This window comes from Anopheles moucheti, chromosome 2, assembly GCF_943734755.1.
Source record: "Anopheles moucheti chromosome 2, idAnoMoucSN_F20_07, whole genome shotgun sequence".
Taxonomy (NCBI): Eukaryota; Metazoa; Arthropoda; class Insecta; order Diptera; family Culicidae; genus Anopheles; species Anopheles moucheti.
In genome coordinates this window covers 43,002,657-43,029,029 of record NC_069140.1, presented here as the reverse complement: position 1 = coordinate 43,029,029, position 26,373 = coordinate 43,002,657, and the positions used below count along the sequence as shown (strand labels likewise).

Sequence of the window (26,373 nt, the reverse complement as noted above, 5' to 3'; positions counted from 1 at the left end):
AGTCCTTTTGTAGTCTTCATAACAATGTTGATTGATTGTTTAGCTATCTTTACTTCACGGCAAGCACATTTAATGATACTTCAACTATTCATCTTTCTACGCGCAGCTTTCTCGCATTTTGATTGTATCGCCTTTCAGCACACCATTAGTGACCGTTTCCTCATTGGTGGTGATGTTGTACGGCTAGAGTACTACACCAATCAAATATGAGTTCGAATTTTGTAAGACATTTTTTTGTTTGTTTGCAGAACCATTTCTGCCGGCTCGCAGCCGATCGTACCTTGCTCCGAAGTAACTTTATTCATAATCATCGTGTTGTCTCTCACACTACGATGGGAAGTGAATGTTCCCTTTTTTCGTCTAAGGGTGCAAAATTAATCATTCGATCTATGGGTTTTCATTTGAGTTCCTTCATGCCAAAGTTAATGATGAATGGTGCCGGCGATGGATTGGAAGGCAAAATAAATTTATTTTCAATGTGTTGTGTTTCGCTTCCCTAACTCGGTGTTCGTGACAGACACTACACTGCAGCGGCGGATCAAACGGTAGGCGGAGTAGGCGGTCGCCTAGGGCCTCGCCGTGTTGGGGACCCCAAACAATTTGTGCCGATTGTGCGATTTTTGGAAATTTAGTAGCAGAGTTAATTTATAGCACAAAATCTAATTAAAAAGGTAAAAAATTGGTCGAAAATATCCTTGGATTTAATATATCCTTGGTTATATAAAATATTTGTTTCTATTTGATTAGCTATATCGGCCCGGTTACACGGCTACGCAAGAGAAGTATGCAGTGTACTCAAACTCCTTCTTCTTTATCGGCACGACATCTTCAGGATGTTTAAGCCTACCATTTCTGGCTTTTTTTACTTTATTTACCCGTAGGATAGTCAGTGTTGCGTACGGAGGTTTGGTGGTCCAAATGAAATTTTTCCGTGGTCCTGTCTTGGGCAGACCGACTGCACTACCAATACACCATCTGACCGCCCCGTGAACCCTTATATTCCCTCTTACTTCAACCTATTCATGTATTCTATTTCTTGAACGGGATTTTTTCATCTGTTCGTAAATGATCCTACCGTTAGATGCTAGAATAGAAACCATGCTTATTTTCACTTCCGCAATATTCGCAAGCTATTGCCATTGCGATTCTCGTGGTGTGGTATTGTTTTCTCTCCCCGATTGAACCGTGAAAATGTCCAGCCTACGTGTATCGAAACAGTATTGTGGTGGAGTGTTGTGTTTAGTATTTCGATTGTCACAATTTCTGCAAGTTTGCAAGCCGGTAATGATGTTATAATTGACACATTCTGTCAGTGTACTACAACATAGCTAGCATTGTCATAGAATATGAATAAAATCATATTGCAATCATTAGAACTTTCTTTTCCGTTCGATATTTGATACTTCATGGTTCTTGGAATACCATTTCTGTCTTTCTTGATTATTACTTATTCGAAGCTAGATTGTAAGTTCAGCTTATGTCCGCCTACTTTCCAAACTTTTCATCATATCCCCGTGTAGAATACTGTTCAAACTACATTGTTGTAATCTCGGTAACATTTGCATCGTTGTTAGACTGAAATTGTTTTAAAATTTCAAATTCTAAATCCATACGGTTTACGATGATCACCGCGAAATCGTTGATCTAAATTAAAAAAATAACACGAAAAAAGATAATTGAAGAAATCAATGCACACAATTGTTTTCAGATTTCCGATACCAGAAGAGCATGGTTTCCCAGAGGCAGCTTGGGACAAATTTGCCCATCACAATTGCTATTGCATACTATCAAACACGTAAGAACGATCGCTAATAAGTAATATCAATAAAATGGAAAGCATCCTTCATCTCGCTTAAACTTTCCGTCGAAATCCCATACAAAACCAGCTGTTTTCCGATTTCCGATACCAGGAAAGCATCCACGGAAGAGGTAGCACCTTGTACAGCAATTGTGGTCGAAAACCGCCGAAAGGTATGCAATATTTAAACATTAACTTTCCCGAATATCGAGAAAAATTTCTTCGAAAACTACCAGTTTTTGAATGTAAAATACCAGGAAAGCATCCACGGAAGAGATAGCTCCTGGTACCATTGCGCCGTAAGGTATGCAATGTTTATACACTAACTTTGCAACCAACCTGCAATGCAATGCGCCGTAAGGTATGCAATGTTTATACACTAACTTTCCATACAAACCAGCTGTTTTGAGATTTCCGATACCAGGAGAGCATGTCTCTCAAGAGGTGACCCTCAGACACTCAGGCACTCAGTCACTCAGTCACTCATGAGTGCCGGTCACTCATGAGTGCCGGTCACTCATGAGTTACCGGCACTCATGAGTTACCGGCACTCATGAGTTACCGGCACTCATGAGTTACCGGCACTCATGAGTGACCGGCACTCATGAGTGACTGAGTGACTGAGTGACTGAGTGCCTGAGTGCCTGAGGGTCACCTCTTGAGAGACATGCTCTCCTGGTATCGGAAATCTCAAAACAGCTGGTTTATATGGAAAGTTAGTGTTAAACATTGCATACCTTACGGCGCATTGCATTGCAGGTTGGTTGCAAAGTTAGTGTATAAACATTGCATACCTTTCGGCGCAGTACTAGGAGCTACTTCTTCCGTGGATGCTCTCCTGGTATTATACATTCAAAAACTGGTAGTTTTCGAAGAAATTTTTCTCGATATTCGGGAAAGTTAATGTTTAAAAATTGTATACCTTTCAGCGGTTTCGAACAAAATTGCTGTACAAGGTGCTCTTCCGTGGATGCTCTCCTGATATCGGAAATCTGAAAACAGCTGGTTTTGTATGTAATTTCGTACCAGCCGACGGAAAGTTTGAGCGAAATGAAGGATGCTCTCCGTTTCATCCATCTTCCTTAAACTAGTGAACGCTCTCACGGGTTTGATAGTATGCAATGCAATAGTGATGGGCAAATATATTCCACGCTGCAGGTTGTTTCACCTGCAGCGCAAATTTATTCCACCTCTTGAAAAACATGCTCTCCTAATATCGAAAATCTGAAAACAATTGTGTGCGCGGCTACGGTATAGTGGTTTTCACAGTTGACCAGCTGATTTGGTCATTGGACAAATTTGTCAGCATTTTGTCAACTGTCGTGGCCCTGCACCTAATGGATCAAAGAATGGTATAAAACATGATCAATTGTTGAAAAAGTTCAGTAAGTAGCAGCTCACCACAGAAATCAACCTTTAATTTTTGTGCATCGCCTAAAACATCGACGTGAGCGAATGATCATGGAGGTAGTCTTTCAACACAAAAACTTGACCTAGCATTTTAGTTTTCAAATTTAGCATAACACAAATTATTATTTTTATATAAAATTTGCGTTGTATGCTTAACGGGATACACAATGTTAAACAATCCACTAAATAATAAATAAATTCCCTTAAGTGCACCAGCACAGTGTGCAAACCATTTATATTATTTAACACCTCACTCTAATTTCCGGATAACCTCGAACGCAATGCAAAAAAGACTACCATTCACGGTCTAATCTATTCACTTTCCAACCCATTTAGCACTGAAAACATCATTGACCGCCCCTCATGAATTGTTCAATTAATCCAATAAAAAATCGCCTAAAGACATCGATGATCGTCCACACTTTACTAGGTGCTGGTTGAACAGCTCTAGGTACACATTTCATCCGCCTAAAGTCGGACTCCGCCTGGATAATGCGTTAGCCAGTGGAGGATAATAATTTTTATTACTACTGCTCGTTCTATCGCAAAAATTATGTTTACCATTACCGTTAAACGTTGACCAAAGTGGCAACGGCAAGTGAAAGTTTTGCCCGTTTGTTTGCGATGCGAGCGGAGAAGGAAGCTGCGGTGTCTCCCTTCCGTGTACTGAACTTTTCCACTGCCAGAAAATGGACGTCGATAATTACTTGCGTACCAATCACTTCGCCATGGCCCGGAACGCAAACAAACGATGGGCAGAAGGTGGAGCCGCTTCTCTTCCCAAGGGAAAGTGAGCTTGCAGATAACTGAGCCGACAATTTTATGACCACATAAGTTATCCGATGGTAATTTCGCAAATTTTCCGTACTACTGCTGCTAAGCACCGGAAGCCGAACAAAACGGACCAGAATCTACCGGTTTTTTGGGATCAGGAACAAAACCATGACCAAACTCGAAGAGAGCAGCGAAAGTAAACACGCGTTTTTTGTTTCTTTTTTACCGTTGCTTACTCACAAAGCAATCGTAACGAGCACCGATGGCGCTGGTCATGGTCGTGGTAATGAATGGCGACATAGCGTGGTGAGAAAAATAACGGACATTTATTTCAATTTCGAAAACAAATATTGTCCCTGGTCAGATGGTGTGGCAGTACACTGTGTATGTCAGGAACAACCTTGAGAATGTGGTAAAGGAACTCCGTGAGAAGTCAGCGTCATGAAGCGTATCATTATCATTAGGTTCCAAGTTGATACGTTCACGCAGCGGGCAGTTGTTACGGTTTCATCGTAAGGATTTTGTTCCTAATCTTTACGTATTGTAGTGTTGTTTAGCAGCGCTTACAATTCAAACATTTAATGCAGTATATAAGTAAGTATGCTAGTAAAAGGTAGTGAAGTTATTTTATATTAAAAATCAGACCAACTTCAAACGGTGATTAAAGAATTCCACTTTGAAGATAATTAATGGAATGTCAGATAGTAATTCAGTTTTTATGTCCTTGAGGATTAACTGTAGCTATTTTTGCGATTTTTAGATAAAAGTTTTCCGTTTCAAATGTGTCCGAAAAAGGCACATCTGTTAGAATTGGTGATCTTTGATGACTGACCCATATCCTATATTGATAATTTGGCATGAAAGGACGAAGCCAGATCTTATCAAACGATCACATAATCTTTGCTAATGAACTTTCCATATCTAAAATCATCTTAAGTCCCGCTGCTTGCTCAAGTTGCCGATATTCAGGAAAAATAGTTCCATTTCGTAGATCGTTAACCACAGAAGAAGTTTGTTTAGGTATTTTGGATGGGAGTAGACAACACAATTCGCTTTACAGAGAAGCTTAATGCACTTAGTTCCTATGCCTGTTATAGCTATCAACTTTAAATTTTATATTATTCATCAAAATCGAGGCGACAAAAGACATCTACAACAGACGAAGCATAGCAGGAATCACTTCTAGAAGAGAGGAAACTCGCATGAAAAATCGCTAAAATCAATTCATTTTATCTAATGCATACGTTATTGTATTAAGGAAAATGAGTGCATAAAGCAAGAACCATAAACATCGCAATATTTTAATGAATCTTATCAATATTCAAATGTGTATTGTGCTGTCTTCGTTTCGGCCGCTTTTCTTCGACGGCTTAGACACACAATGTGACACCCAACAGCTTTGCTCCGGTGGAAAGGGGTGGCTGGTTGCGTCTAATACGATGCAACCATTACGATTTATTTATGCATTAGAATGCGACAAGACAATCCACCAGCCCCTTGATATGAGCTTTAAGCGTAAATCTATCACACATCCCATCTGTGAAGCTTGCCTGCTCCCGTACCCATATCCGGGCGCTCTTCTAGCTTTACTCGCAAGCTATGACGGCAATGGCACAAGTGTTACTGCAAAATCGAATGAATAATTTATTTCCACTTATCCCGATGCCGGCAGATAACCCTATGTGCTTTACACTTAAGCCCGTCTCGCAAGTACATCGTCTTCGGCTGGTGGAGATTTTTCGTACCATCCGAAGCGTACCCATACACCTCGCTAGCAGAAGATGTAAAATTGTCAATAACGAGCTACCGATCGGAGGGGGAGTAGAAAAAAAATTGCACATCAAGTAGAACACAACACAATGTAGCAAGAGAGAGAGAGAGAGAGAGAGAGAGAGAGAGAGAGAGAGAGAGAGAGAGAAAGAGAAAGAGGGCGAGTTCATCCTTGTGTCCACGGAAAGGGATTTTTCAACCGGCTCCAAAAAAAACTATTGCTTATCGAATTTGTACCGATATCGATAAGTAAGCCGACTGTGTGTGCCTGTGTATGTTTGTTGGTGTGCTCATGTACGTGCGTGTGTGGTGCATGGTGAAGGAGCGAAAAATTGTCGGCTGCGTTGAATGCATTTTCCATTGCACACAGCAGCGTGTTCGGCCATTTTGCACCAGGCATTTTGCCAGTGCCTGTACTAAACCCCGTCTGTAACACATTGCACATTGCTAGGACGGTAGCTTCGTAACTTGCTTTCTTTTCCACATGCTCTACGCGTAAATCCTTGAGAAGCGTCAGCTTTACCAATCGCAGCAAAGGGAAAAAAACCGTACACCAACTATTCTTAACACCAAAGCACTGTCAAAGCGCACACAGGTATCGTAGGCAGGCCGTGTACAATGCAGCTGGCGTAATAGCTTCTGCCATCCGGTGCGTCGTCTACCGACGGACACATTGCACTTTGCCGCACGTGCTGCACATTATTACAGTGGCAGCTTTGGCATGAAATGTCGGTCCCATTGTCGCTATCGGTGTGCGCCTCCATTCGATTCGAATGTTTGAACGCACGAATAGAAGGAATGCTGCACGAAACTGGCAACAGACATACTCCAAAAAAAAATAGACTGAACTATTCTTAAGCTCAAGCACTCAAGTACCAGGTGAAGATGGAATACAGTGCGGTACAAGAAGAAAGCTCAAACGTCGTGATTGTGCGATGCGCATTTCATACCAGTGAGTAGTTTTACAGCCATCCGATCGGGCCGAAGAGACCTCCCGCAATCGGGAGGCTTAGACGCGGCAAGAGGCGGTGACGGATTGCCAAATTAAATTCCACTTTACCTTGCCTTGGTTCGATCCGTAAGCATGAACTCTGCTGCAGCACGATTGCTGCTAGGAACTGATACCCTGATAAAAAGTGGCACGTTGTTGGCATTTACGGCATTCGGTTGTGTGCTTTTCAATTGCATTTTTTCACCGTGCTCCACTCAACACTTCATCTTGGCTGGATTAGCGTCTTGCATACGAAAGCTTTTCGGGTGTAGAAGGAAACAGGCACGGAGCGCAATTCTTCGTGAGCTTCCATTTGAAAGAATGGTAATTAGTCGTTTAGGGAAAAAGGTGCTTTTCCAAGGGAACTAGTAATGGAGACAGTAATTGAGGAAGAATTCGAACTCATCTACATTTTTCTGTTTTAAACCAGATAAATTTTTTCCTGGAGAATTTTAGCGAATTTAACATTGTTACTAATAGATTTTACTTTTTAAAAAATCCTCTTTTTCGCCTGGTTTAAATCGAACTAGTGGACCCCGAGTAAAATCCTGAAAATAAAAGAGGAGATCATTGGAATTTACCAAAGCTCCACGTAAACTGATCGTAAGGAATATTTCTGATGATATTATTTTACGTTAAAAATGGGAAAAAGGAATTCGTTCTTTAAAATGTCGAACAATCTTTTAAAATCTTTAGCCGTCATGCATTCGGTACATTTTCGGTCTCAATTAAACAATTCCCGAAAACGTAACAGGCATTACACTCTTGATTGAATTGTGACACCACAATCAGTGGATATGAAATTCGCTTTCGGCCCTTCATTCACGCATCTGCTGCAAAGTTTTGTTCCTTTGTGGGTTCCCTTTATACGGGTGCGCGTGTATGTGTGCTGACGGAACGTTTGCGACCGACGGAAAAATATTCACCGATCAAACGTTCACCCTCGTCAAGCGAGCAGATAACTGAATTAAAAACTTTTCATCCCTAATTTGCTACGCTATGTAAAAACTCGGAATTCGGCCAAAATGCTCCCAATAAAATTCCCCCACCGCATTCATGCCGATGTAATGCGCGCGAAGACGACATTGCTCAATCGGCATCCGAAATGCTACCGGGATAGAGGGCCGTCGTCATCGGGTATGCGTCTATCCTAGTGCGAACCGACCGACGATCGGTATTGTGAGCGAAGACGAAAGTGAAACGAACATGAACAAATAGTAAAATCAAACCATCAAACTCTAAACTTTCCATCGGTGAAAGTGGTTGTGTTATGGTGAACGGAATAGAAAACCGCACAGTGTGGTAACGGCGTAATATTCGAGAGTTGCTGCACCCCAATCCGGGTCGGACGATTGATTGCGGCAGGCAAGGAAAATGGAGGAAAATGATAGTGGACTGGAAAATAAAAGAAACCTTCATTTGAAACTAACTTTTCCGTCCCATTTCATCGGTGGGGCTGCGGTGAATATTCTCTACACCCTGTGTGCTGCACTGGTCTTGCAATCGTGAAGTGTCCAGCTATGAAATGATGGGACAATGTTTTTTTTGTTCGAACTTGTGATTTCATTTTGAATAGTCCAGAACACATAGCTTAAAAAGACCATGAATCGGAAGCTTAACGAGCGTATTCAACAAAGCACGCAAACACGTGTGAACATTTGCAACGCCTTAATAGCATCGTATTTAAGTGTTTTATTCAACAAAACATAATATTGTTTATGGAAAGTTAAGCTTAAGCGCTCAACAAACAATGTACCCAGCAATGGGCCCCCATCACCAGCGTCCTGCAGGCATCTGTTCTCCGCTTCTCCAACGCCCTTCCGGATATTGAACCATTAATGAAGCATGTAATAGTTTCACCAAACTTATTGGATGAATGATTCATGAGGTGGATTGTTACGCCTTTAGATCATCACATCATGGGCAAAAGTTCTTGGAGCTAGCATTTTTTTTTGCTCTTCGCGAAAAATAAGCTCACACACACACACGCGCGAATCTTTTCCTCGAAAAATATATGAACTCGATGGTATTCCCAAGCATCGTCTGAAGCGCGCACGAAAGAACGGATGCGTGTGAAAAAGTAGTGGAACGAAATTGATGATTTTCGCGGATCAGCCGTACGCATCACATCGCTTATGGTGCGGATCGGATACCAGTTGGGAAACAATGGTGGCCTCCCGTTACGGATTTTCCAACGGCACGACACTGGCAGCGGATTTGCCCGTCACATAGCGATGGTAAATTGTCTTCCGTTCGCTTTCCATCGTCGGTAAATCGAAGACGTAACAATCTAGGGCAACGTTTATGCTCGTTGAACAAAAGCATCAAAGTGATTTAAATTTATCTTTCGCCGTTGTTACGGCTATATTGGGGCACCGGGTTTCGTTCGACAGTGGCATCCATTTCGTCGTCCCCACGCTTCACACCGGAATCGAGTGAGAATTCATCACTCGGCATTCTGTAGCTTGGTCGGGAATGTACGTAAATGAAGGAAAACCAACGATTATACACAAAGGACAGACAGATAGGACAACAACAAAATGTTTGGATTTGGAAAGAAATAGTAAAATGTTTCAGTGTCTTCGAACATTGTACTAAACAACTCGTGGCAAAAAAACATTTCAACGAGCAGCAAAATGTAAATATAAATTATGTAAAAATATTAATTATTAATTTTCAGCAGTCTAAAGTTGTCTAACTCAGCAGTAGACTGATATCATCATTGCGTAAGGTATTGTAAATTTTTTGGACTTGTATTGTTGCTTTGTCTAAAAAATGTTAGACTCGTTTCTGCTCGAATGGCATGTGGAAAATTCGGTATAAACATTACATCTTGCAAGATCAATAACCATACATACTGAAATACTTTAACTACTTCAAAAGTTTTTCTCCTCAAGTGTTGCTGTGCTGAATACGCACTTACACATTCTAGACTTCGTATAATCAATATTTGATTATGTTGCTGCTTTATGTGGGATTGAACCGAGATACTACTTGATTAGTCAATAAAATTGCTGCATGGATCCTTAGACGCAACTATAGTTGCAGAAGAACATTCTTCTTTTTTCAGTTCTCATTTTTTATATCATTTGTTAATGCGCTTAGCAGTGCGTCGTTTGTCGCACCGTAATTTCATTTATTTCTAGAAGGATTAAGTTCACTATCTCTAACACTACGCATCGCGGTAAAGGGTTCTCGGCGGTGCTTTAAAATTATCCGTAAATCTGACTTCGCCATAAGTCACGCTTCCCTGTCCAATCGTCTCCCCAGCAAAGTGACATCCATATGCCCTTCGAATGGCTAATGCTAATCGCATGTCGAACGAACAATCGAACGTTTTTACGACCCTGTGTGCGTACGGCTGTGATCCGCTTAAGAAAAACGTTCCCAAATTCGTTCTCCTCAACAGCTATCTCGAGCACGGTCGTACGATCCTCTCAACAAAAACCAAAAAACAGCCACCACAAATCCGACTTAACGAATAGCCGACGATGCTAACCACTCATTCCGTAACCATCGAATCACGTGGCGCTCGTGATGAGCCAACATGCCAACCATTTCCTGGCCCAAAACTGAAAAAACCGGAAACCGATTTCTCACACGGATTTTGCTGCCACAAATCAGAATCGTGCGTTCGGGAAAACAAAGATTCCAAACGATTCCGGCACCGACCAAAAAGGAAATGGGCTTTCCGTTTACACACACGTCTGAGAAGGAAGCGGTTACGTTTTCCGCCAGGGTGCGCTCGCACGTCTCTGCACCATGGCCGCCCATCAAAGCGAGCTGGCAAGCGTTTGTGTGTGAGATTTTTCAATGTTTGATTTATGCCTCAAATTTTGCGCCTCCCGTCCGTTGCTCGGTGCGTCGGTTGCATAATCGACACCTCGCGCGCTGAAGCGTGGAGCGCAAAACATCCTCCTCCCAGGGCCGGATGAGCGCGTTATGCGAATTGCGGAAAGGCGGATGTTTGTCGGCAAGACGGTTTGTTAAATTGATACATATCCGTAAAAAGTTAGACGGAAAAATGGGCACACCCTCGGAAACGCGTGAAGAGAGGCATGCGAAACCCGAAACGGACGAAAGGCAATATATAAATCAACCGCTCAAAACCTGAACGCTGAGTAACTTCGAACGCGAACGACGGATGGCGGCAATGTGGAACGGGTGCAGCTGAAAGCAATGCTGCCAATACGTTGCTTATTATTCATCTTATCAAACGGTCGTTATTTATCTGTTTGTGAGAGAATATTTAAATTTATTTATTGTAAATCAAACCCGTAGGTGTATTTAACTGCAGAAGCAATCCGCTTCACTTTCGGCTAAACAAATTATTAACGATCAATATGATGCGGTGACAGTGTGAGTCGGTTGTGAAAATGCAATAACATCATACGCGCCACGCTGGGAACGCTAACACTGTTTGGTGCTGAACAGTTTGCACCTCGTAGCCTCGGCAGGCGGAAAGGAAAAGCACAAAGTTCGGCGAAAGAAATTCTGCAACAGCTGCTGAACGAGCAATATTATTCCAAGCTGACGGTGGTACACTGCGGTGGTCGGGAATGAATAAGTAGCTGTATGGGACACAAAGTTGGAACATTGAAATTGCGAAAGAAGTGTTTGTTTTATCAACTACAGCAGCAGCGTGTGGAATGCAGAATCCAAAATATATTTGCTGTTAGCAGATCGACCAAATCTGTTTGCTTAATGTTAGGAGAAAATAATACGCAAAAAGGAAACTAATGTGTTTGCTAAACTATGTTGAATATCACACAACACTAAACAATAATGCAACATTCCGTAAATGTATAAAGTGCGTAATATGTCAAAATAGCAATTGGGTTATTTTTATAAAGACACAGCAGATAAGTAGAACAAATGTTCTATAAAGTTTATGTTTTTATTATCGGAAGAATGACCGGCGGTCGTATATAAATGATTTACAAAGTTATATTTTTTATTAGTTTTTAACAATTATGAGAACATTTTTACCATTTTTTGCTAGAAGATCGGTCAGTACGTATTATTAATTGTCAACATAACAGTGTGTGTCGTCGTGAGGCTTTAGCGTCGTAGGCTTTAGCGTCACTTCTAGGTAACAGAGGCTGAAGGACTGAAGGAAGTGATTTCATTCATTGTTTTAACTTTGTAATTCTTAATGACTTTTGTATTACAACGATTGAGATTCGCAGCGCAACCTACATTCATTTAAAATTAAAAGTTGTTGACTATCTTTTTTTTTGTTTTGGTTATCTTTGTTAATTAAAAGTTTTTGTCAAGTACATAGCAATAATTGATATTTTTGCAACGAACTTCAATGTTGCGTGGCAGCACTATATAGGAAAAAGTAGATTGGACTATCTATTTGGGAGCGCAGTGTAAAATCTGTGAAATATATTGCATCTATTTCCTAAAATTTATGTCAAGTACAACAGCCACCGCAACACTGCAAAGTATGCTCCGCATAATCTTCGTCAAAAATGAGCGGTGTAAGAAGATGCCATTTTCTTAACAACTTTCAAGTCAAAGCTCTTCTCGAAAAGTAATTGGCCAACGGCTTTGCGAAAGATGCCCGCTAGCTTCTGGTGCTGGCCCCGTGGCACAGGCGCTCCGCTAGGATGCATTATCGTATATAAATTTACTTTCACACCCAATCAACCAACCAACCAACCTACCCCCGCTTTAAGCTTCACGTCCCACTGCCAAAAGTAGCTGAAAAAAGGTGGAAAAAAACGCACGGCCTCCCCAAATGCTGACAAGATCGCTCGAAGGTAGCAAAAGTGTTGGTGCTACCTTGCGCGGCGCTGTTTGCGAAACAATTTATATTGGAATACTTGGGTCAACTTTTCGTTTCGTTTCTACCAATCGGCGGTGTGCGGTGTGGCGCTGCGGACCGTTAGACACGGGACAGAGGGTAAATTTTCTCGCCGTTGTTATGGCGCGAACAGGGCGCGTTCGGTTTGGCCGCGTTCGGCGAGATGACACAGCTATTACTGCAATGGAAAGGTTCCTGAGATGACTTTTAGAAGTTTTTCACTGTTTTTAAAGCACTTTTTTTTCGCTAGCATTCGTGTTTTCGTTCGTTCGTTCGTTCGTTCACACGCTTTCAATTCGGGGCCTCATCTTTTGCCACCTTTCGCGCGAATGTCCGGACAGTACCGCTAACCTTACCACCGATTCATGTACTTGTCAAATAGTCCGTTTTTTTGCTGCTGTTGTTGCTGGTTTTCTTCTCTCCATCACTTTTGTTTGCAAACGATGTTTTTTTTTGTTCGAAACTGTTAGCACCTTTGGCCGTTACTTTAGAAAAGCGTCCTCCCACTGCGCCCAGGTCAGCGGCTTGGCGATAGAGGAGTTATATGAAATGGAGCATATAATTTACAGCGTCGTCCGACTCGTTGTCAGTGATTTATCAGCGCTCGAGCGCATACTTACAACGAAAGAAGGAGAGTAAGATGTACTTTTTTGTGTCTTCTTGGTGGCCCTCGATGGTGCTTTTTTATCGTTACAACGTTATCCGGCAGATATCTTTTTGATGGTACGAGTAACTTCCGTTTAACATGTGCTACCGGTGTGAGCGTTAGCGCAGAAGCTGTGAAAATTTAATTTCTCGAATAAGCTGTTAAGTGTTTGAATGATTCGTAGAACCCAAAATCGTTGCGTGACGTGTGCAATAAAATTTAATTCAATAAAACCTCCAACCGACGGGATTCGTTTCGTTGTATTGTTCTTGGTTAACTGCAGGAGAATCATTTAGCGTGGGTTTAAATATATTTTGATAACACTCTTTTCCATGATATTGAAATTGCATTCCGATGAAAATAAAACTAAAGTTTTTATCATCAACAAGAGATTCATTTGGGCTACATTAAGACCTTGATTGCCTTGATGAAGAACTAAGCCAAACAAGCCATATTAAGGCTTGGTAGTTCATTATGCTGCATAAGAATGAAGTGGAGTAGCGTGTACAGTTGAAATGAGAGTTAATTAACAAGCACTTTGTGAAAAAATTAAAACGAAGAAAAAATTCGAAGCAAGAAAAAAGTTTTATAATAACCTTATCTCCACCAAGTTGTTACGAAAAAAAAAACCGAAGCCATTGCTCAACGCACGTTTTGGTGGAAACCAAAAGTCGCTTGTGTAAAGGTGGTTCTCGCTCGCACACGTTACGGTAGCATTAATCGGCTTAGAGTTTTGTTTTACCAACGACCCATTTCACGAAACGCATTGAGTGCTCTCGTACCGGCCGATTGAATATTGATGGTAATGCTTAACAAAAACCATTCATAGCAAGAGCCGCCCCCAAAGCCATACTTCATAATAATCGTTAAGTAGTAAAGTTTTTTTTTGGCCAGGGTTAATTTTCTGAATCCTTATTGATAACGGTGAAGTGCTTTTGAAAAATACTGTTTTTAAACAATGAAGCACTTAAAGCATCGTGATTCAATTTATACACTTTTTGCGCCAAATTTCTGCTGTGGTGTAATACGTTCGTTGATTAATTGTTGAAAAGTGTGTAATACACAAATGCAGGTCCCGGAGTAGTAACGGTGCGCTTTTTTCTTGTCGTTCACAAATTTGCAAAGCAATCAATGGGATGTATGATTGTTTTTTATTATGGAACTTTACAGTTTTTTGCTGTATTGTGCTTTGTTCATTATATGGTTTGAGCATCGTGCACAGGAAATGTATGAACGTAACGTAACGCAACGGTTGAAAAACAATATATTCCTAGGGGATCAATACACTCCCTAACACAAGGAACAAAATAGTATGAATTAAATTTCTCCATTCATATACCTTACCGTGCAAATAGACATGTAGCGATTTTGCTCAGTGAGACATTTTACAATGCTAATCGATGAAATGCGATGATAAGTAACTTATATTCATATATAAAAAAACTGCTTGTTGTTTTCATCGCGTGTATGAAATAGCTCAATTTTGGCTGACATTGATTACTAACACAAATAAAAAATTGATATAGGAGAATGCGTGTCCTCATTCTCCTCTTTGTTGAATAAATTTGTTTAGATCCTACAACCTACAAAAAATATAATTTTAAACACAACCTACATCAGTTTTTTATTTGTGTTAGTAATCAATGACAGCCAAAATTGAGTTATTTCATACACGCGATGAAAACGACAAGCCGGTGTTTATATTTGAATATGAACTTATCATCGCATTACATCGAATAGCATTGCGAAATGTCTCACTAAGAAAAATCGCCACATGTCCATTTGCACGATTACAGGTAACTCGAATATCAAACTGTGAATGGCATTATGATATGAGGTGGGTAACACATTTTTCGTGCACAGAAGATATTATTCAAAGATTGCGGTCAGCATAATTGCAAATCCACCCTTACAGAATGTTCGTAGCAACTCGGACCAATGCAAAACATGCACGCTTAGGTGAAGAATGACGGCAGCTTTCTGCTTTATTCGCCCGAGAAAAATGCAATTCAGAGCACATTCCGCAAACATTTGTTTCTGTGTTTAGTTCAAGTATCCAACGTTGCATTGCATTGGGCAAACCTCAGCCTCATGTTTCGCATAGTTCAAACTGTTAGGAAGGTTTTTGGAGATACCAGAAACACACACCATCGTAACGCGAACAGCAGTAATGCTACGATGGACGTCGTGCAACAAACAAGCATCCGATGTATTATATCATTTATTTCCGAAGCGTAACTCATTTACATGACTGAAATGTTTTAAAAAAATGCTTAAACGCAAAAACAAACCCGAATTGCTATTTACTAGCACACAAGTCAAAAATGATCCAATTTGGAAAATTCAATCATAATTCTTGTTTCCTTCATTGCTTTTCTCCAAATTTGAACTTGTATTCTTAACAGGCTTTGTTAGACATTCACAGTTCAAGGCTGTCAAATGGTTCAAGGTTGCGTTCATTGATCATTTTTCAAAATTATTCAAACGCCTGTTTTAGTACACGCACAAATAGAGAGTTACATCAGCATAACAGGTCAGTGTCAGCACTACCAACTCAATTTCGATCCTAATCAGTCTCCGAGAAGGGAAAGTGTCGAGACAAATTAATGTGATAATATGAAGGTTCCCACTCATCCCAAAGCATCTTTTGTCCTTCTGCCATAGTGTACACGTCCTTCGATTTTTATTCTTCTCCATTTTGCTTCCAACACGTACCATTTTCGTGCCCTCCTGTTTCGTGCAATATGGATGCCTTTCTCATTTCGTGCCGTTGTTTTTGAGCAACATTTTCCAACACAATGACAACCGCTTAGTTTATTCCCATCTTCGCATCTCAACTCATGCGGAGTATTGTTGTTTTTTTTTGTTTTCCCGCATCCTGATTTTTATTCCATCCTCGTGCAATTTTTCTGTCTTTTTACAATGTCTTTTTTTGTTGTCTCTATTGCAGCGCTACTTTCGGGGACGTTGCGCACATATCAACGGGCCGGCTGTGATCGAGAGCTTGTCACATTAAGCTGTCCCCGCGGTACGAGCATCTCGATCGAGATAGCACAGTATGGTCGGAGTGGTGGTAAGTAGATATGATCTAACAAATTGCAACGTACGAGTTCATACAGTGTGTTGATGAAGATGTCCAAGGTTTATTCGACTCGTGTGCATGAGGTGTGTATTTTTTTAAAGTTTGAAATTAAAACCAAGAGATTGGTTGAGAATTGAGAAACAGTCCTTTTTAAAAAAAATAGTAATAAATATACATATGATCTAGGTTCTTGTAGCACAATATACATTAATTCTTTATTTTGGTCAAGTTAATATATTTACACAAAGTATTATTTATAACATATGCTCCACATGTAGAAACATTTATAAAGACTTTTTTTAATCGTTGTTTTATACATGTTTTATTCAAGAGCTTCGAACTGCTCATTTCACGATCAGTTATTTTAGGTTAGTTTAGTGTTAAACCAACACGATATATTTTAAACCTAAATCCCAAAGTAGTACATGGATCACTCGCTGTAGCTAATTTTCCCAACCGCGATGCGCGACTGAAATCTCCCAATGCCTGCAAAAACAAACCACACATTGAAGGGCAACTTTATCGGCTTTTTGTATTCTCACGCATAATCAATCAATTTTTGGCAAACCCCATTCACTGGCTAAGTTATTGTTTAGTTCCGAAACCATTTCAATCGGATCTCGGTTTGCAAGAAACATGCTTTTCCTTGCGCGCTACCCGCATCAATTCGTCAAGACACAACACAGCCCCAGCCAGCTCAGGGGCGATGGAAATTGAAAAGTCGACTGTAATCAGCGAGCGCGTCTGTCGATACAGGCTCCTGCCAATTTCGTGCACCATTCAAAACTTGCTCGCACAAAAACAATCGAAAACACTGAATGAATAATGGGAAATTAATTAAAAACTTATTCGTGCGCGAAGTAGCAAAGTTCGATGGCTGGTTACGACGAGAGCGCGCCTTTGTCTGTGATGCCCTTCAACCGGCCGCTCAAAGTACAAAAAAGTGCTTAGCAGTTTGACCTCCAAGCTTTCCGAAATTGTCATTATCAGTAAACCGTAACCGCAGTTGGCGTGAAGCCGTTCCACGGAGCAACGAGCTCATCATCGTGATGCTTCCGTCCGTCCGGGGGTGATGTGGTTTTCAATTTCAAGGAAAGTGTTTTCATCGACATTTCAATAAATCAGTCACCGTCCTTCATCAGCCAGGCGGTTCTTCATTCAAAGTGGTTCCCTTTTTCATCGTGATGTAAAGGAGCACTTTGACGAGTTTGAGTGTAACTCTTGCCAACACTCCAATTGGCGCGATCTTTATGAAGTCGCCATCCAATGCTAGCGATTGACAGTTTTCACAATAATAATCCATTCAGAACAATTCGAAGTAATTTTCAATCTCTGATGATAGAGATGTTTTGAGGTTTTCATTTCATTCCCCATGTAATGAGATGCTGAGGGTATGTTTTGTTTAAAAAATCATCTTTGCAACCGTAAGATACGGTGAAAGAACCTTAATCACAAAATTAAATAGAGTAAAGAGTATATAGAGGCGAAAGAAGTAAAGTTACTGCTCTGCCATCTTCTTCAGAGTCTGTGGCAAAGCAAAGATAAACGAATGAGACAAATCATCACTCACGCAACAATTGTCAGGCATATAGTGATCTTCGCATATAGTCAATTCGCCAGCAATAGTAATCCTTCAATGTTGGAAAAAAAGTCTTACAGCAAAACCTATAGCTGGTGTTTGAAGGCAAAGTTATCTTGTTGCTCGTTAAAGAAGCGACCTAGAATTGGACTTGTGCGAGCGTTAAATAATATTTAGGATGTACTAACATTGTTATACGTTATACAGGCCGTACCATACCTCGCAAAAGTGTAGCTACAACTCCTACACAGCTTAAAACTAATCATTCGAAGAATGACGATGATCTCAATGGATGACGAGATCTATCTTGATGGTGGATGGCATAAAGTGTGATGTACTGCACCAAAACGATGATCTGCTCAACATGCGTGCTTTCCTCGAGGGTCTTACGATGATATCAGATACGGTCGCAAAATGTCTTCTGTAAATTTGCCACCTACAGCAAGAAGTATAATAAGAAGGTCGTTCGATCTGGCCTGGCCGGCCATCATGCCAATAGATAAGCGGAGAAGATGGACTGCTGAAGATAAAAGTTTTAGCAAAGTCTTCCAACTGTCAATCTCGTGCGATCGTGAGATTTTTGTTTCGTTTGTTGTTTGTTTGATTTTACCTCAAACGGAGCATTTTCTCCCAAACTTTTCATTCTACGGCAAATGTTCTAATTGAGTTAATGCTAAGATAAAACTTACATTTACTATTATCAAAGAACAACTGTGCTGGCCACACGCACTACAGGGTAAGGCAACGATGCATTATTAATACTTGATTAACATTCGTATGATTTTGAAAAAGAGTTTTAATAACTTCTTCTTATCAGTTCGTTAAGATTCATTCTATAATTTGTTACATAGTAAGCTGAAAGCATTATCAGCATCAAGAAGTACTCAAAGCATTCGATAAAACTGTAAACTTAAAAAAAAAACTGGACAATTAGTTTATTTCAATTCTCTTTAAAAATATAAACACAATTCAATAAAACAGGCGGCACTCTTCAGTGTTCAATCCCTGCACAACGTATGCCACAGATTATTGACGCAAATGTTTCATGAAACAATGGCCATAAAAGTGCAATTTCGTCCCGACATTCCGTTCCACCTCATAGTGGCCGCACACACACACACACAGGCACTCGGTTGGCGTAATATAATAATTAAATAATCCTACTAATTATTGGCGTTCACTTTGCGATTGGATTCTTCATTTTCTCCAACCGCCATTATTCAGCCGGCCAGCCAACAATACATTCGCGTTTTTGCTGCCGCTCCGGTTGCGCAGCTGCCTGAAGAAAGTCTAGCGGAAAATCGACTCTGCGTCGGAAATTAATTTGCTGCAATCTTTTTAAAGGAACATTTATCACCATTTACGTATCGATGGGATTGTGTTTCAGCGTTTTGGGTTGATTAAGGAGGAAAAAGCTTTTTCGGCGCGGTGCTCGCCGGCTAGAACGAGCAACCAACCTTACGGGGGTCGGAGATTTGGTCGATTCCGTCTAAAAAACCGACACGCCCGGCACAAGACGCTCGTTATCGGATTTACTGGTTTTGATTTATATGCCTCTGCCTGCCAGCGGTAGCGCTCCATACGGCGAAACCTTCCTCAAGACCGTCGGCTTTAGGGCGTCGTCGTCAACGCCACCAGCGTCAGTCCAGCTCGGGCCGGAATCGAAAACCGATCCGGCATCCGTACGTGCGGAAACTAATTGAGAAGCATTAACAAATTATGGCCATAAAGCAACGATGCAGCGGCCCGGAAAGCAAATGCTACCCATTTCGCTGGTATACTTTTCCTTGTTGTTTTTTTTATTGTACGCTTCATTCTTTTAGTCCTGCCACCACCAACAAACTGGCACCGATACAAACACACACGGCTACTCATTCTGCACCGCTACGCACATAAAATATTACCCAGCTTTACGGTAGGATCGCTCGGGGAAATTTTGTGGTTGTTCGATCAGGCGCTGCCCGTTTCGAGCGGGTGGAGGCATTGTTTTGTTTGTTTGTGTTGTCTCTTGCTCTTTTTTTGCCCGGGTAAATGTTCTTGTTTATCTTGGAGTAAATGTTATGCCCGTGTAATCCAATTAGTAAATAATTCAATTCGACAGAGCGTTTCATTACAGTTTACAGTTTATCATTTCGTGTTGAGTGTGGTTGGATACTCTTTTGTTGCTGCTATGTTCTGATCGTACAAAAAATGTTTCAACTGTTCGAGTGCAGTGTCCTTTTTTTGCTGGTTCAACATAAACGTCCTCGCATCGTTGAAATATAGTTAATTGACGAGTGACAAGCATCGCGTGATAAGCAGTGAGAGGTAGCACACTAAGCCGAGTCAACCGAGTAAAAACCAACATTGGACAGTGATTTTTAATCTTTGGTTTTAAATATCTTTAAATATGTAATTTTAATCACATTTTCACTTGTTCATTCTTTATTCATACAGATGCAAACGAACGAAACCTGTGCCCGGCAAGTACCGAGGATGCGCTGGACATCAGCATACCGGGTACGGAAATAGAAATAAAATCACCGGAGAGCTGCACCTGGCCGAACGCTTTGCAGGTAAGTGGAAAAGTTTTACCGCACACTTTCCGTTGAACTTTGTGGACTATTTTACACACTATTAGCGCGCACACCATTGCGAGGAAATACTGTGGCAAACATAGTTGCGGTGTAACGCGTAGCAAGAAGTAAGAATGTAAAGCTCGCTGTTTCCAAACAGGTTAATGGAATGCAACGTTGACTAATATTAAATGAAGCAACAACAAACCACCCGCGCTAACCAGCGACTCTTTATCTTCCTTATTGTTTTCTCTTCCTTATCAAACAGCTCCTGGTGGGGAGTGAAAAAAAAAACAAACAATAAAACAGATGCCTTTCCGCAAGTAAACAAATTTCCTTTTTTCATCGCCTGCGGTTTTTTTTTTCAACAAAACCACAATGGGCGTTTGAGTGCGCTTCGCAGGAAAAGAATCCACGCCAATCCGTCGTAAATGAAGGCAATTAACACAGAGCGCGATAAATCATAATTTATGCTAATTAGCAAACACTGCCAATGTCAGAATGCATAATTTATTCTGCTGGCACTCGGTAGCCTCGCTTTCGGTGTTTGCGTAATACGCGGGTTCCCTTCTACCATGTGGTCCGAAGCGCATGTGAGCGCTTTCTGGTCAAGCGACCCGGTTAAGAAGCGTTTCAGTGCTTACGGGACGATGATAAGGATTTTCCGATCTGATGCGATAATGGACAAATTGCGTTTGGCTCCTTCAATCTTTCTGCGTTTTGCAAATTATACCGACACAAGAAGCACTTTTCGGATGAAATTTAATTTATTTTGACCTCGTTGTGAACTTGTGAAAACAGCGTCGTCGTCGCAGTTACTTTTCCCCCGAACCACCCGGATTGGCTGTCATCGTTTTTGTAAAATAAAACAACAACAAAAATCCCCCACACACACACACCCATTGCTGGTCTCCAGAAGTGGTTGTGATTTTTTTTGTCCCCAAAGCGCCAACCAATCACATTCCAGCCCAAAGTGGAGAAAGAAACTCATCTAACTGTGGTTAACTTCCTGCCAACCGCCAACCGTACACTGCCTGTGTGTCCTGTGCGAAGATTGTGAGTGTGCGAGATTGTTTTCGTTGTTGTTGTTGTTTTTTTTTGCCGGCCTCGGTACCGGCCATGTTTTATTATTTGGCTCTGACTTTTTGTGCCAATCTGTCGCAGCGAAAGCAATGAATTATGTTGCTGCCGCTTTTGCGCTAATATTCGATAATGGGTTTCACTTCTTAGTGAATTGTGTTTTAATGAGTGTGGCTGAGGAAAACTTTTATTTAGCCGCTGCAGGAAAACAGGCCAGTGCCAGTTGTCAGATCCTTTGCGCATCGTTTCGCAGACTGCTTACTAAAGAAGTCATAAAAAAACGATAACACCAAGGTGCGGTAAAGCAAATTAATTGCGACGATGGAGGGGCTTTTCTTATGCAATGCAATTTTTATTTGGTGGATGTTTTTCACACTTTTGTGTAATATTTTCTCACATTGTTCGTGTGTCATAAAACCAAATATAAAATACATAGAGCAGCATGTATGCACAAAAAATGGAACATCGTGGGAATGAGCTTTTATCGAAGGAGGGAGCATCCATTTATTACGTAACGCTGGTCAGGGGGATTGTCTGTTATTGTTATGACGTGTTATTCTGAAGGAAGGTGGTTAAACTTCGTGTTGCGTATCATACAATTTCATCCTGAAAAAAGATATTCATAGCATTATAACCATATGCATTACGAAATGAACTCATTAAAGTATAAGAGAGTAAGGAGTGTCATACAAGATTTGTATTTGATGTGAGATCAGATATAATCAACTACAAATATATTCTTCAATCTGATTGAAGGTCAGAGTATCAAACTATCTTGTTTAGGTGGTCCAATAATAGCAGATACGTCCTTAAAGTGGTTCACAGTGCGGACGGAACAACCGGTCGAACCATTCAGGAAGTGTTGCCAGCTTCTGAAGGAATCTGGCTTTCACCCATCTTATCCAGGTATTGAAGAAGAAGAAGATTGAAGAAGATATTTGGAGACTTAGGACAAAAGTCACAAAATTTGGTGCTATTGCACCTATTGCATAACGTAATACCTCATTATCCATACGAGTCCATCGCTTAATATATTATTTTCTCCCAAAGCATGTTGGGCGTGCTTTCTTGTTGATCATTTTATAAGAAAGCCACAATCTCAAATTATTGAACAAAAAAACAACAAAACCACGACGCTCTTTCATAACTAATCCCATATAAGCTGTCCCATCCTTACTACGGTGTTTGACGCACCGAATCTCGGCACTTCCTAACAAGCTACAATGTTTTCCATGTTCGGGGTTAATATCATTCAACCAGCTAGTACGGCTAACACCCCCAGATTGATACATCAGCCCAGACCGGATGTTATGCTTTAATCACCCTCGGTAATGCATGATAAAATAAAGCAATCTTTGTCACAGCAACTCCCACGACCGGTCGGTTCATTATCGCAGCGCTCCCCAATGGATACTTTCTGTGGGAGGCGCCCAAAGGATGTCGCTAGGAGGATTAGTGCTTTGGCGTGTTCACAACGTTCTATCAGCATTCATCATCGTCATCTTGCTCTGCGTACATGATAATGTGCTTACCATAGATGACGTTCGTGCGGTGACAGGACACGGTTGGAGTGTACAGCCGGTACTAGCCCACAATTCTAAGCAACATGGCAACGCACCAATCACACACATACACCTATCTAGGCATTGGCAAGTAGCAACTCTTGTTAGATATGCAGCAGAGCAACATTTACGGCAACTGCTATAGCGACACTCGCATGCAGTCGCAGTGAGCTCCCAGAACTTTGGCTACAAGAAATTCTTTTGCGCCTAAATGTAGGCAACCGCTTCCACACATGCATGTTCGTTTGCTTTTAGACGAACAAGTGTGAACTAATTTGTGTTTTCACACCTCCATCGCCATCACCGTTCGCTCGGGGCATTCTTCTAACAAACGACTCGACTAGATACACGAACGACACATGCAGTACAATGAACATCTTAAAGGATCTCTAGCTATGCACAAAACTTTATGGTTGGGGATTATGGTGCCCTAACATTAGTCTATGTCCACTGTGTGCAGTATGGATTCTTTTCAGAATTATTCTTTGCAATATATGAAAGGTAACCAGCGAGTACACAGTACTTTGGAAAAGGGTTGCTACTCAGACTGTTCAACTTTCCATAGATTTGATGGTAGTTCGAAAAGTGAAACGAATGTAGGGGTGATTGAAAACAGTGTATTTACAAAACATCACGTTTAGCACAACAAAGAAACCCGATTCTCTTCGACACCCATATGGTTGTTGCTCTTTTGTCATCTTCAAAATGGATCATTTGCCTCGAACACTAAACACTCACGGTTAAGCAATCGGCGTGCGATGTAAGCTTACTCTGAAAAACCATACGAAAATGAAACTTTCGTATGCTTTAATACCGAGAACGGCGTGAAACGAACTCACAAACATTACGCTCACGTTCACAGGAAGCGACCGACTTATTATGCTTTCCAAAGAGCTACACATTCAAGATATGCACCAGCATCTTAGTTGGAATCGACACTCCGAGTTTTCTGAAGGCTTCTTGTGTAAAGTGCCCTCTGCAAAACGGCATCCAAGTGGACGAAAGCTGTCATAATCCTTTTCTGAAACATTAGCTCACCCGCCGTTGCTGGCAATGGACGTAGTGTTGTGTGCGTCCGGATTTGTGGTTTTCCCTGCATTTTACTTCACAGGAAAGGAATCCTTCTTCCCAATGGGCCGGCGGTCTGGTCCGCGTCCCAGCGAAGAAGGCCACTAACAAAAGACGGAAAAGCACAAGAGTGAAATCCGCATCTTATACTAAACGAGACTCATACCCGCCCTGGCTTTTACTGATGGCGACTGCTGGGCTATGTATAATCCTATTATTACGCCCGAGGGCAGTACGGATGATAATAACCAGCAAGAAGTGGCACCGGCGTCCAAACCGGAGCAAAACTTTTGCTTGAAATAAACTTTCATAGATTTTATAGCTCAAGAAGCGCGACCACCGGAAGCTAGACTTCTGATCATCCCGGATCCGTTACGGCGCCCCGTTGCTGCCGAAACTCCCTCTGGATCTGGAACGTAATAACAATCTGCGTGACCAACCGTGTGACGTTGAGCCATCATGGCTAGCTTGAGTTTGTGACAGAACGGAAAGCTCGTCGACATTTATTCTTTGCTTCCACATTATCTCCACCAGAGCGACCAGGCGAAGTTCATTTACTTTTGCTTCTTGAGGTATCACTGTGCGATGGCTGGAAGCCTATTACAACAACAACAGGTGTGTCATCGTGTAACGGAGACCTTTTTCTGACGTACATCTTCCCACTTACCGCTCATTGCTACGTTTAGTGCCCTGCAACCCAATTTCATCATTTCAACAAGATCATGAGATTCTTAACTATCGTTTTGGTCCTTTGTGAGTAGACCATAAATGATGAATGATTACTGTGTTTGTGTTGAAGTACACCTTCTCGGTCGGAAGACATTTATTTCAACTGTACTCTGCCTGATTTCAGAGAGCATGTACTAGGATAGAGGGGTGGTGCAATGACGCTTAGTAGCCAGAACATCCGTTGCTTTTACAATTATTCACATAAAAACGAACTCACAGAAAACACAACATATATTCGGCGATTCTAGTTTTTACTTTTTGCGTAAAAAAGAGTTTTAAATTGGCTTAATTAATTAAAATTAAAAAAAAATTAATTAATTAAGAAATTAAAAAGAAGTTTAATACTAATACAATACGGTGAAGAGCACTTATTTTCAATAAGAAATAAGATTAAATATTTCAAAGCGAAGCTTGTAGCTATACCAAAACAATATTTCAGGTGACATCAAAGGTGAATGCTTATCTCTAACAATTTGCAGTATGTTTATTTATTTCGCTAATATTTACTTAACTTACGGTGCGACATTTTTAAATAGAAATTTTTGTTTTTGTATAAAATCTTTATGATTATCACCAAGCTCCTCCACAAGATGACCAGGCGTCTCCATGAGACGAAGGCATAAAACATACCAGGCGTCTCCATTCATTCTACAAATGGTTATTGCAATGGTCAAACAAATTATTTTTAAATTCTTTTAAATTATTTTTTTAAAGATTATCTTCAAAGTCATAGAATCAATCCTTGTTATGTGATTGTTCCATATGGAATTTTAGACCGGTCCTTTTCGTACCAGTATCTCTGTTAACGAACAGGTTCTAAACCACTACATGTAGGATAAAACAAATGAATATTGGATATTGAATGTAGAAATTGATAATAAGAAAAACACCAACCAACTTAACGTTTATTCGCAAAAAAGAGAAAGAATGTACCACAAAACTTCTTATGTGAGCAGAATGTTATATTATCGATATTTTTTATTGAGTAAATACATATATGTTCAGTGATTCATTTTTGACGATTTTCGAACTAATGTTAACCAGAATGGAGTTAGTCGTGAGACATTAGTCGTCAGATAAAACTTCCTCACCTTGCTTCACAATGAATTATGGGAGATAGCAGAAGTTCAATCCAACGCCATTATGGTGGTACACTGGCTTAACGACACACGTTTAAAGTTCACTACTGAGGCAATCTAGCTACTTCCCGTGAGACAGTGTCGCCACGTGCTGTCCATGCAGGAACAATTTATTTCTTTCCTCCAGCTCTAGCGGCTGGCAAATCGATCGAACTGTGATAACTTCCGAAATTGAGAACATCTGTCAGCAGCAGTGCGCGTCTAATAGAAGGAATTTCTTTCATTACGTTCCCTCACCCGTTTGTCACCTTCCGTTGTGATTGAAAATGGATGTGAGGGCCATATTTTCAACGTTTCTGTTAGGCGACGCCTGTTCCATTCTTTGCCTTTTTTTCGTTCGCTAGTAATTTGTCAGAATCAACGTGTGTTGGCGTTTAC

General features: G+C 40.9%; 1 protein-coding gene across 1 annotated transcript in view; it reads left to right on the top strand.

Moving 5' to 3' along the window:
• Window positions 1–26,373, top strand: part of LOC128298068 (protein eva-1) — a 71,576-nt gene that overhangs the window by 7,649 nt on the left and 37,554 nt on the right. Inside the window, exons 2-3 of the mRNA XM_053033799.1 lie at window positions 16,152–16,274; window positions 20,299–20,417. Of these exons, the coding sequence (XP_052889759.1) occupies window positions 16,152–16,274; window positions 20,299–20,417 (242 nt within the window). The remainder of the gene's footprint in view (window positions 1–16,151; window positions 16,275–20,298; window positions 20,418–26,373) is intronic.